The following is a 12,151-nucleotide window of genomic DNA, read 5'->3' on the forward strand; positions in this document are numbered from 1 at the left end:
TTTTGCCCATTTTTAAATCAGGTTGCTTTTTTTCTTATTGTTGAGTTTTAAGAGTACTTTATCAGATATGCCTTGCAAATATTACATGTGTTTGATAAGCTGTGGCCTTATCTTCTCATTTTCTTGACATAGTCTTTCACAGAGCAGATCTTTAATTTTAATCAAGTTCACCTTATCAATTGCTGCTTTCATGGATTGTGCATTTGGTGGTGTTTGTTTAAAAAGTCATCACCAAACCAAGGGTATCAGGGTTTTTTCCTATGTTCAAGAATTTTCAGTTTTGTGTTTAACATTTAAGTCTATGATACACCTTGAGTTAATTTTTTTGTAAAGAGTGTTAGATCTGTGTCTAGTGTGTGCACATGGATGTCAAATTGTCAAAGATTTGCCAACTTTATCACATTTTTATTGTTTTTAATAGTTTGTGGAGTCTTTAGGACTTTCTCTTTTTTTATGGTTCAAGAGTCAGGTAGATCTTTAAACATTTTTCTATTTTTATTGATTTCGAAGAGGGAGAGGGAGAGAGAGATAGAAACATCAGTGATGAGAGAGACTCATTGATCAGCTGCCTGCTGCATGCCACCTACTGGGGATTAAGCCCGAACCTCGGCATGTGTCCTGACCTGAAATCTAACTGTGACCTCCTGGTTCATAGGTAGATGCTCAACCACTGAACCACACCAGCCAGGCTAGGGTTTTCTGTATATAGAAGTATGTCACCTGTAAATAGTGACAATTTTACTTCTTCATTCCCAGTTTGGGAATGCATTAGGAATTACTCTCTTTTGTTCAGTTTTTTGGAAGAAGTTGAGAAGGACTGGAATGGCCTTGTAAGTTTAGAGAACAGTTTAATTATAGCTATACATAGTAATGGAACAAATTAAGATGACATATTTGTCCCTCCTGATTTTGTTATGATTATTGAAACCAAATAATTTAGTATTTTTTAATTATTGTGCAGTAAAACTTTTTGGCACGTCTTACCTGGAACCAAAATGTATTTAAAAATTAAATAAACTTACTTGAAAAAAATGAAAAAACATAAAATGCAAAGCATCATTATTTGTTCTAACAAAATTTATTATGCAGTAATTACAAAGGTTAAAGACTCTTCCATCTCAAATAAAAATAACTATTATAATTACACACATAACATAGTACCTTATAAGAATGATTCCAATAAATATCACAGAAATACAGTGCATTTTCAAATCGGAGAGACAAATCCTTTCTCGTTCACAGTGTTTGACAATAGGAAGGCCTATTCACTTAATGATCCTAAGGTCATGCTCTTAGTAACAGTCCACACAGAGCTGAGCCAACCCAATTCCTTCAGAATGTGAAGTACCGGGCAAACCACTCCTGGCGCTGGGGATCTGGAGAAGCCACCGGGGAAGCTTCACTCTGAGGAGGACTGAATTCATAAAGAGAGAGACATGTAACCCAGCATTAAGCTGCTTTGCAAAATGAAGGGTAAAGCACATAAAACATCAGTGTGGATGACCCCAAGGGGCTTTCTAGGTGGATGTGTGTTAAAGGATCGCTACTCCTCTACCTAGATTCAGTTCTCCACGCCATGGGGCCTGAGACTACATCAGCAGCTCAGATGAAGTCAGTCCACAATTACCAAAAACAAAAAACAAACAGTTGAGGAAAACAATGTCACCTTCTTTGAATAAAAAAAATAAAAAAAATTCAGGTATGGCGGGGAATAAGAGAGGACAAGATAACATTCCTCTCTTTCAGTGTCTTTTCTCTTTTGGTTAATTTCAGAATCTGACACAAGCACTTGCTTTTTACAGATGTGTGCTTAAATACAGCTAAAGTAAGTAACTAAACCACAGTATAGTATTTTTACTATAGGTATATATTTATATTAAACTTTCACTTCATAATTCCATACGCAAATACTCTAGGGGAAGAGGAGTGCATTAAAAGGTCACTCTCCCCTCCATCTTCAAAGTTACATAACTCATACTTATCTTAAGTCAAACTAAAGATTCTTTGGGCTAGTTGAGAAAATAAAAGAATCCCTACCGTCTTTGGGGGAAATTACAAGGCACGCAACAATGTGTAATGGCAACTCCAGTAGTCATGTTCCTTGAGCTCATGCACATGCATCTTACTGATACCTGAACATACCCATGCACAAGGGAAAATAAGCAACACAAAATATTTAGCAGGAGACACATTCAAAGGTGAACTTGACTATTTTTAATTCTTGCCATTTTTTCTATTTAAAATAATTAGTTATTAACTATGTCATTAGTCACTTAACCTAGAAAAAGATAGTCTACCTGTAAGACTCTTACTAGTGATGCTGCTCTTAGTAAAAATAAGTTAAAAGTAAATAAATTTAAAGCAGCTCATAATCAGTAATAATAAGTAAGCATAAAATGACAGCACCTTCTGACTTTAATCTTTAATGGATAAATAACTGGATTTTGTTTAAATTTTATTCATTAATATACTTAATCAATACCTCTGAGATGACTTAAAATTGGATTGTCAATTATAAACACTATTTATTTTTGCTTATGTATATCATTAAGTTCCCAGAGCTTACATATTTTTTATTTTGGCAATAAGCCTGTGTATTTATAAGTAAGCCTGGTAAACAAGAAAGGGGGAAAAAAGAAACATATAACACAAGAAACAGAAACAAATAAAAGCCACTAAATTAAAACAAATTTTAAGCTCTCTAATAAGGATGATTATTGAAAAATTAGTGACAACACTAAAAATGAAGCAAGAGTCCATAAATATTAAAATTCTAAGCATGGGAATTACATTAACACCTCCTTAAGCATTTAGAAAATTGACTAACAAATTGGGAAAAATCTTTTTAAAAATCAAAAAAGAGTTCTCTAGAGAGGTGATCAATATATTTTGAAAATACTTCACAGTATTTTCCTAGGCTGTTCTTAAAGTAGTAGATTTCTACAATGTCAGAAGATAAATTTCTCAAGTTAAAAAAAAAAGTAAAGAAAAAAAAATCACTGGTGAGACGGGGCTCACCTCAAAAATGTCTTGGGCTCTTTGGGTGGCACTGGCTGTGGAAGTGGCTTGTTGCTGTTGAACTCAATATCGTGGACTGGAGAATTAGGAATGGGATCCAGACGGTTAGGATGTCCATTGCCCACTCCACCAGATTCCAGAGCACTTAGATTGGGAACACTCACAAACCTGTTTGTTGGTGATTTATCATTCTTCTTCTTTTGCTGCATTAAAAATAATACATGTGAGGATAGTCCCTGCATAAGGACAAGTGAGAAAAGAGGAATCACAGAAGATATAAATTTGGCATGGGAAAATTTTGGAAGCTTTCTGTTACATTGGGATGTTAACATGAACCAGTGTTACCCAAAGTGTGGTCTGGGGATCCTTGGAGGTGTTCTTTATCTACATGGAATCCTCACAGACAGACATGCTGCCAGGACAGAAAGGATGAGGAAGAAACATTTAGGAATGGTTCACGGGGAAGGGAGGAAGAGGTGGGAAGAATGCCAAGTGGTAAAGAATACTGGGAGGGAAAGGGGGAAAGAAAGAGGGAAAAGAGTAGGTCTTTCAGATAGCACGAGGATTTAGGCTAAAATTAGGAGAAGGTATAAAGTTAAGCATAATATTAAAAGAGAGTCCTGTGAACTTTAGCCATCTGTCAGAGGGAGGCAGTCCTTGCCTGGAAAAAAAGGGAATGAGAAAATGCTTGGCAATACAGTTTAAAACAAATCTCACATTTCTACTTAAGATCTAAAGTTGACTTAGAGAAATAATTTGGTCTTAAATTTAATGCACCATCTTTCTGAAGAGAGAAAATTAAATATGCATAATTAAGTCTCCTTTCCCAAATAATTGGTAGTATCATTAATTGGCTCACAATCTTTTAGAAAAAAAATAAAGTTTATAAAACAAATCAATTTTTAAATTTTTAATTGTTCTTTAAAATTAACAGATGAAATGGGGAATACAATAGCAGATTATCAAAATTTATCAGCTTGGCCCTAGCTGGTTTGGCTCAGTGGATAGAGCCTTGGCCTGTGGACTGAATGGTCTCAGATTCAATTCCAGTCAAAGGCACATGCCTGGGTTGTGGGCTCAATCCCCAGTGGGGGGTGTGCAGGAGGCAGCCAATCAATGATTCTCTCTCATCATTGATGTGTCTCTCTCTCCCTTCCTCTCTGAAATCAATAAAAATATATTAAAAATTGTATCAGCTTGTAAATCATTAACGTTAGTCTATTTTATTCACACCTCAGGAATCAATGAACATCATCTTACTATGCAGAATAAAAATTAACATGTAAAATACTTTCAATATTCCCATATTTTACTAATTAAATGTATGGTAAATGTATGAAAAAATTTTTGGAAATGACTCCAGAGGTTGGAAAAAATACAATTAATAGATAAGATGGCCCTTTTCCTTTACTTACAAAGTAATAATCTCACTATCTAGACATTGTTCTCTATAGCATAGTCTGTGACCACGGAGTCTCTGATAAGGAGCCTATGTTAGCCTAACTGAAAAAAGAAAGAATAATATTTTCTTCAGAACTATTTGTGGAAATTGAAGTCATTCTTAGGAGTCAAAAATAATTAGAAAGTTCTGAGAGATATACCTTTTGCATTTTCTTCTTCCAGTCACCAGAGGGCATAATGAAACCTACTGAAGATTTCTATTTTAAGAAATCAAAGGTATCATTGGTAAAGTTCTATAGTAATTGTTTTGTAGCTACAAACCTAATTCTAATAAGCAATAAATACAAGGAAAATATTTCAAGCATATCTTGTTTTAACAAGTCTCATAATCTTGCTTTATAATTAAAAAGTTACCTCACCCTAAATTATGAACTTAAAACTAAAACTGACTACATTCATTCATTCACCAATTATTTATTTCGAGCCTTCTATGTGCCAGGCAGTATTTTAGGCTCTGGAGATACAGTCATTCTATTTTATAAAACATCTAAGTTTAAAGTTTGGAAAGCTTTAATTTGTGAAAGGATACATTCCATGTTCTTAACAGAACTTTTTTGGCCTTTGAAAACAAACATTTCTGACAAACAGCCTAACATACCTAAATTAGGCATGATGTACAAATTAACAAAATCCGAATTAAATATCTTTAGCACTAGCCCTTTTGCCAAAATACATGTAATCCTATGAAGCCAATATACATAATTATTTATTCCTTATTACTTGCTTTCATCACTAGAATAATTTTGGTGCCTTACAAGTAATAGGATAAAATTTTGCAACTGGGCAGATATTTATTGAATACCCATTATACCCAAAGCACTATGACGGGAGCCATAGGAAGCTGGGATACAAAGCTGTATAAGACTTAGTCATGTCCATTTCATTTGTCTCTAAGGCTCTTCTATCCTAAAAGAGTAATAAAGGGTCAGAATAGGTTATGTTCCATTTTAATTAAGGAAAAGTCGTTAAGACTGAGAAAAGTAAAGTCTTTCTCTGACAGTCGGTCCAACCCAACGTCCGTTAAGATGGCAGGCCTCACTTAGGGGGGAGCTGTTGGGTACACAGAGCTGGAGGGTCCCCCAGGAGCTGGTGAGCACTAGGAAATGACAAGAAGTTATCTTGAGGAGCCTTAGAAGATAGTTTTCTTTAGAGATATAAAAAACAAAATGACAGCACCCAAGTTTTATCATATGAATAAAATGTGATTTTAAGAAGCATTATCAACAAATCAATGAATATGATGGGAGTCTCATTCTGGAAATGAGTACATAAAACTTCCATAGATTTTAGTCCTAGATCATTAAATTTAAGAAAACATATTTTGGAAGGTTTAGCCTATGCTACTCTAAATATTTTACAAAGTTTTAATCAAGTTTTAAGCCACATCCCTATTTCACAGTGTGTACAGCACATACCTGGGCCAATGGATTAATGACACCAACAGTGGGACTTGAATTAAACACTTTGTTGAAGTTAGTTTCTCGATTGACTAATTCCAGCTGATAAAACTTATTATCCTCCTACGCAAAAGAATTACAAACATTTTCTAGTGAATGTTCAACAACTTAATTGTTTAAATGCCATTTCATTCAAAATTTAATAAAAAACCTGAATGAAGATTGATATACCTTGCTCAAAGATTCTTTAACCTGACTGCCAGTGTCTTAAATACTGCTGGTGGGTAAGTTTTCAACATCTTTCAAACCCTATGCTCCGGCTCTCTTCTCCACCCTTTAATACCTTTTGCCTTAAGACTGGGTCTAAATGTTTTGTGTGTTCCCATCTCTGTTGCAAAGGGCTGACTGTGCAGTTTGGGGCAGCTTAACCTGCATTCGTGGAGCTGTGTGCATGGTTGAGTTGTTTCCACATGTGAAGATGACACTCGGATAGAGCATTATTTTTGAGTCCCGGAAGGACATTTGATCTTGTCTAAGCTCCTCTCTGAGACATCAATGTATGACGGCAGTTGTAAGCACAGACAGAGACAAAGTGAACAGCCCGTACAGAGACAAACACCTCGCCTTTGTCTTCACCAACAACATGTGCTAACTGAATAACCGGACGGGTGGAAGTAAACAGAAGTAAATGGAACCGTGTGAAATGTAGGATTGTGCTCTAGTAGAACTAGATTCTCCATCTCTCTCTTAGTTACCACTATCATTTTCATCATTAATTTTAGCCCATGTGCCTCCCAGTCCACAGAATCGGGGTGTAGTGGAAAGAGAGTGGAACAACCCATGGCTAGATTCCTGGCTTTGTCACACTCTGTGTTGCTTTGGAAACTTACTTTACTCTTTGAAGTCTAATACCTATCCTGTTGTGAGGAAAATATACAATTCTATCTGTAACACTCAGTAAGAGCTAGAAAAATCAATAGCTATTTCTATGGACCATAGATGAACTGAGTATCTTCGAGAGAGAGCCTGTAGCTTAGACTTCGTCGTGACACCTTTCGTCCATGGGAACAGGGTTCCACGGAACACAGTTTAGGAAATTAACTGACTAACCTACAAGAGTACAATGCAGACTAATGCATGAGTGCGCTGACTATTTTTTCCTACCCAATTCTAATTCTGCACGTATATGCAATACGCTTGCTAATTTGGTGCCTGGAATGTCAGGTAATTTTCCATGAATCTACTGCTATCAGACAGAACACTCTGTGAGGCCTGTGCTCACGCTCACAATGCCTGGAGAATTGGACGGTTCATGTGTAGAAGCAGCATAGCACGTGCTCTATCTTTCCAATGCCTGCTCCTGGGTTCATCTACAAACCCCAATCTATTGACTGCCTGTTGCTTTTGGTAGGAACTTCTAAACCTAGACAACAGACTTGTTGTTGTCTACGTCTGGATGCTAGAAGAGATATGTTAAGGGGAAAGGACATCAGAAATAAGTGCTCTTAGGCTCTCTTTGCACGCTGATGTCCAAAGTTTTTAGTTGAAGGGATCGATGAGCAAATAGAATGATGAGTATTCAATTTCTAGTTTTACTCTGAAAGATTTCTCATGTCAGAGGCAGTAAAAGGCACTATGTTAATTGCCGATCAGAACATGTAATTTTAGAAGACTCTGAAATGTTTTATGAGTTTTAAAATGATTGTGTACTTTTTATTCTTAAGGAATAATGGCTTTAATGAAAACAGTGTATTTGTCAAGTTTGTATTTTCTTCCCTGATGGATTTCTCAGAACCCCTAACACCTCATTGTGAACTGAGAATCTTCGAGAGAGAGCCTGTAGCTTAGACTTCGTCGTGACACCTTTCGTCCATGGGAACAGGGTTCCACGGAACACAGTTTAGGAAATTAACTGACTAACCTACAAGAGTACAATGCAGACTAATGCATGAGTGCGCTGACTATTCTTTCCTACCCAATTCTAATTCTGCATGTATAATACAGACACTTCAATAGAACATTAACTGTACATTGACAATGACATAATATTAAACATTTGATATGCACTAAAAATACTGAAAAAAGAGGCACCAAATTTAAATGTTAAAATTACTTAGAATTTCTCTTCCTTGTTCATAACATTTTAATAAACTTTCAATCACAATGCACATAGGTTATACTTTCAATTTTTGTTCAGCATCACTTAAAAATATTTCCCCATGTTTCCCCAATCAACAGTGTATTGATTTGCTACATGGTTACACCAAAAACAAAATGTCTTACAATTAGTTTCTTTATGACATGGTCCCTTTCTGTAAGCATGGCTTTTAATTCTGTAATCATCTGTACATCTTCCGGTTTTGACTCTCTCATTAGATATTTTTCTTCCATTTCTTCTAGTCTAAAAACAAGAAAATCTTTAGCTCAGTAAGATGACTCAGCAAGGTTTGGTAATACCTACAGTTTTTCATATTAGTCCAGTTGAATTCACACAAAAACTAATAACCAAACTTTTTCCTAAAAACTTTAGAGGGTAATGATAGGACTGTTTCAAGAACTAAAGCGGTATTAAAAACTCTCCAGGGTTAGATGCTATTAAAGGCTTTGCTGTGTACTTTTTGAATAATTCATTCATTTTATGCCATTCCAAGAGTATATGGGATTGAGGTAAGGTAAGCTCTGTAGAAGAAATGATATGCTGAATGCTACTAAATTAGCTGGAAATGTAGGCTTACTGTTAGAACTCACCACAAATACAACATTGTGTTATGACATAAGGCTTGGTAACATATACAAAAGGGACAGGGAAAAAAAAAAATACAGAGGAAAGGGAAACAAGGGAACCACATATGAAATCATTCTTTCCTGGTCTATAAGAAATTCAGTTTTAAAATGCTGTTATCAGCTAATCCATATGCACTGTGAAAAAGGTTTATCAGGTTTAAGAGCATTGTATGTCCTTCTAGACCTAGTCTGCCGTGAATGAAATGACAAGGTAACTGGACCGAAGGCACTGAAGACTAGAATAGAGGCTGCATTTTATGAGCAGAAGAGAGTCTAACATTTTGGAACAGGGCAGAATTCAGAAGATACAAATGGAAACTGCTGGCTTAGTTTGGGAAAAGCACTTTCCACTTTAGAAATTTTAAATAATTAGAACAATTAAAAAATCATTATTGTTTTTAGAATAAAAAGGATAAAACTTAAGCTCAATAAAATTATGGTTAATGAAGATTCACAGAAAAATTTATTCAGTCAACAAGATGAATTTGTAGATGATCTGTCTTCAAGGAACTGGTAACCCATGCCCATCCCCTAATTCCAGAGCAGTATCAGAATCTCTGTATTTTAGTAATTTCAGTAAACTCTTCCACTACCTCAGCCCAAGCTAAAGGTGCGCAGATAACATATTTGGTCCCCTATCCAGTCCCATAGCTAAAGTTCTAACCTGGAGGTGGGGAGAAATGAGGGTGACAAGAGGTGTGGGGTTAGGAAGTAACTGTCTCAGATCAGATGGGATTTTGTCAGTTCAGTGTGAGGTTCCACTATCTCTATTTTTGTTCTTTTGTGACAATGCAGAATGAGTGGAAACTGTGATTCACTGAGCTCACATACAGTGACCTTGCTTTTATCACAATATGGCATTTTATGGACAAAACTTTCTATATTTTATGGGCAAAGTTTTTAAGAAGCTTGAAAAACCAGTCAAAGAAAAAGGCATTTGGGTTTAACACTGGAGTAGCCACAAGATGCCACTGGAGTACTTTCCTTATCATCAAAAGCAAGGTAACAAGAACTACTTGCAGCTGAACAAGAATACTTGGTTGTTAATGGTGGCTAACTGCGCCCCGCCCACCCCCCCCCCCGCCCCCCACCCCCACACACAAACACACTTTATGTCTATCTTTTGTTCTAATACAGCGATATTCAACCTTTTTCATCTCATGGCACACATAAACTAATTGCGAAAATTCTGCAGGACACCAAAATATATATTATTTTTTTGCTGATCTGACAAAAAAAATAGGTATCATTTTGATTCATTCGCACAGAACTGCTCTTGTATTGGTTGTTCTCGTTATTTTATTTGACAATCTAAGGGAAAAGAGGTCAGTGCTCCTGGCTAAATAGTTAGGTATTGTATGTTTTAAAAATTCTGTGGCACACCAGTTAAAAATCACTGATCTAGAACAAGAAGAAGGTAACGTAAAGTGAGTCTAAAATCAGTTATAATTCCCGAGCTACCATTTTGCATAATAAAGGTCTGCTCTGAACCTAAATTCTAATATTTGTTTTCATTTAGCTTAAACATTCTTTACCAACAAAATTATCAGTTAATCTTTTTCACAAAATACCCTTACATCACCAAATTTTTTTTTTTCAAATACCTGGATATTAAAGGGAAAAAAATAATTCATTAAATTGGAGAGACAGAATCAACATAAACACAAATGGGAAAGCATTAAAGGAGAAAACAAGTAATATGATACAGATTTAACTTGCAAGAATATTTTCAAAATTATTAGTTTTTTGAAATTCTAATAGGAAGAACACTTGGTCCTACTTTGATACCACTTCAAGTCAACACTAGTTAACTTCCTTCAGTTGCCTCACACAACATTCTAAGCCGGCATTGCTTCCCAAAGCTTAGGTGTGAGTGATTGAAGGTACAGGAGATGATTTTTAACTTGTTCTCCTTTAGTCTTTCTGATCACAAGAAGAAGAGAGTCTGCTTGGGTCCATATATCTTAAATAACCTTCATAATATATGCTTCTTACCCTGTTTCACAACACTCAGGCAGGCCATGAACATCATGCTAGCTAGAATCTAATAATATTGTTTTATTTTCAAAGAATTTACATTTATATAACTATAGCTTAACCTCTATTTTGAATAATAGATATAATTTTTCAGTAGTGATTATGGTTTTACTGTAGAGATAATTAATCTTTTCTGTTAAATTTTTAAGTTAAAATGAACCAATTAAAAATATTAAGAAAACAATATCAGAGGTAGCCAGAAATAACCAAATTCCCAAAGGAAATGTGAGGGAAATACTGCTTTGAGGTAACCGTACAAGTACATATAGTCTTTTTACTCAAAATATGGATTCCCATTAAAAGTAATACAAAAAGAGAACAGACAGAAGTAGAATATATAAGATTACCATTCAGGGTCACTGTTGGATTCTCCCCAGGCATGCACTGATTTTTTATTTTTATTTTTTGGATTTGAGAATATATAGGTCAATGTCTATGATTTATAGACAACACAAACCTAAAATATAAATGCTGCCCTGACCGGTTTGGCTCAGTGGATAGAGCATCGGCTTGTGGACTGAAGGGTCCCAGGTTCGATTCCAGTCAAGGGCATGTACCTTGGTTGCGGGCACATTCCCAGTAGGGTGTGTGCAGGAGGCAGCTGATCGATGTTTCTCTCATTGATTTTTCTAACTCTCTATCCCTCTCCCTCCTCTGTGTAAAAAATCAATAAAATATATTAAAAAAATAAAATATAAATGCCTAAAAAGCTGTATAAAACTGTATTTTTAAAAGTTTCCAAGTTGATAGTCCTCCCATGCTGCTTTTTAAAATAAATAATGGACAAAAATATCATCAAATTGAGAGTTTGAAGCCAAACAAATGTATTACTAGGCACACGTATATTTTAGAACTAGAGGCCTCGTGCACAAAATAAGTGCACTGGGGGCGGGAGGGGGGGGGTCCCTCAGCCTGGCCTGTACCCTCTCGCAGTCCGGGAGCCCTCGGGGGGATGTCCAACTGATGGCTTAGTGCTGTAGTGGTGGTGGGAGAGGCTCCCGCCACTGCCGCTGTGCTCACCAGCTGTGAGCCCAGCTTCTGGCTGAGCGGCGCTCCTCCTGTGGGAGTGCACTGACCACCAGGGGACAGCGCCTGCATTGAGCGTCTGCCCCCTGGTGGTCAGTGCGCGTCATAGCGACTAGTAGTTCTGCCATTTGGTCTATTTGCATATTAGCCTTTTATTATATAGGATTTTAATTGTATAAAGACAAAAGAACTCGGTTATACCATCCTTCTCTACAGCCTGCAGGAAAAGTAGTAACTGAAGGAGTTTAATGGCAAACATTTTTCCCCCCAAAAAATTGTGGACCCAGATGACTTGTGACAATGGGACTACTACATCCTTATCTCACAAAGTTTATGAAAATAACCTGAATGGTAATTTAAAAATCAAAGGACAAAAACAGAAAGCAACAGATAAGAGAACTCAAACAAATTTTAAAGACTAAGTAATT

General features: G+C 36.1%; 1 protein-coding gene across 14 annotated transcripts in view; it reads right to left on the reverse strand.

Moving 5' to 3' along the window:
• Positions 1–1,067: 1,067 nt before the first annotated feature.
• FAM184A (family with sequence similarity 184 member A) overlaps positions 1,068–12,151 on the reverse strand; it is a 78,458-nt gene continuing 67,374 nt past the window's right edge. For 4 of the 14 annotated variants that reach the window (XM_070417566.1, XM_070417575.1, XM_070417568.1 and 1 more), the window contains 5 exons: positions 8,160–8,277; positions 5,895–5,999; positions 4,620–4,676; positions 3,019–3,221; positions 1,068–1,414 (listed from right to left, as the gene is read on the reverse strand). In XM_070417566.1, coding sequence (XP_070273667.1) covers positions 1,333–1,414; positions 3,019–3,221; positions 4,620–4,676; positions 5,895–5,999; positions 8,160–8,277 — 565 coding nt within the window. In that variant the 3' untranslated portion in view covers positions 1,068–1,332. The other 10 variants (XM_070417578.1, XM_070417573.1, XM_070417569.1 and 7 more) reach the window with 6 other exon arrangements.

Source organism: Myotis yumanensis, unplaced genomic scaffold (genome assembly GCF_028538775.1).
Source record: "Myotis yumanensis isolate MYYU_CA2020_CCGP unplaced genomic scaffold, mMyoYum1.0.hap1 SCAF_6, whole genome shotgun sequence".
Lineage (NCBI taxonomy): Eukaryota > Metazoa > Chordata > Mammalia > Chiroptera > Vespertilionidae > Myotis > Myotis yumanensis.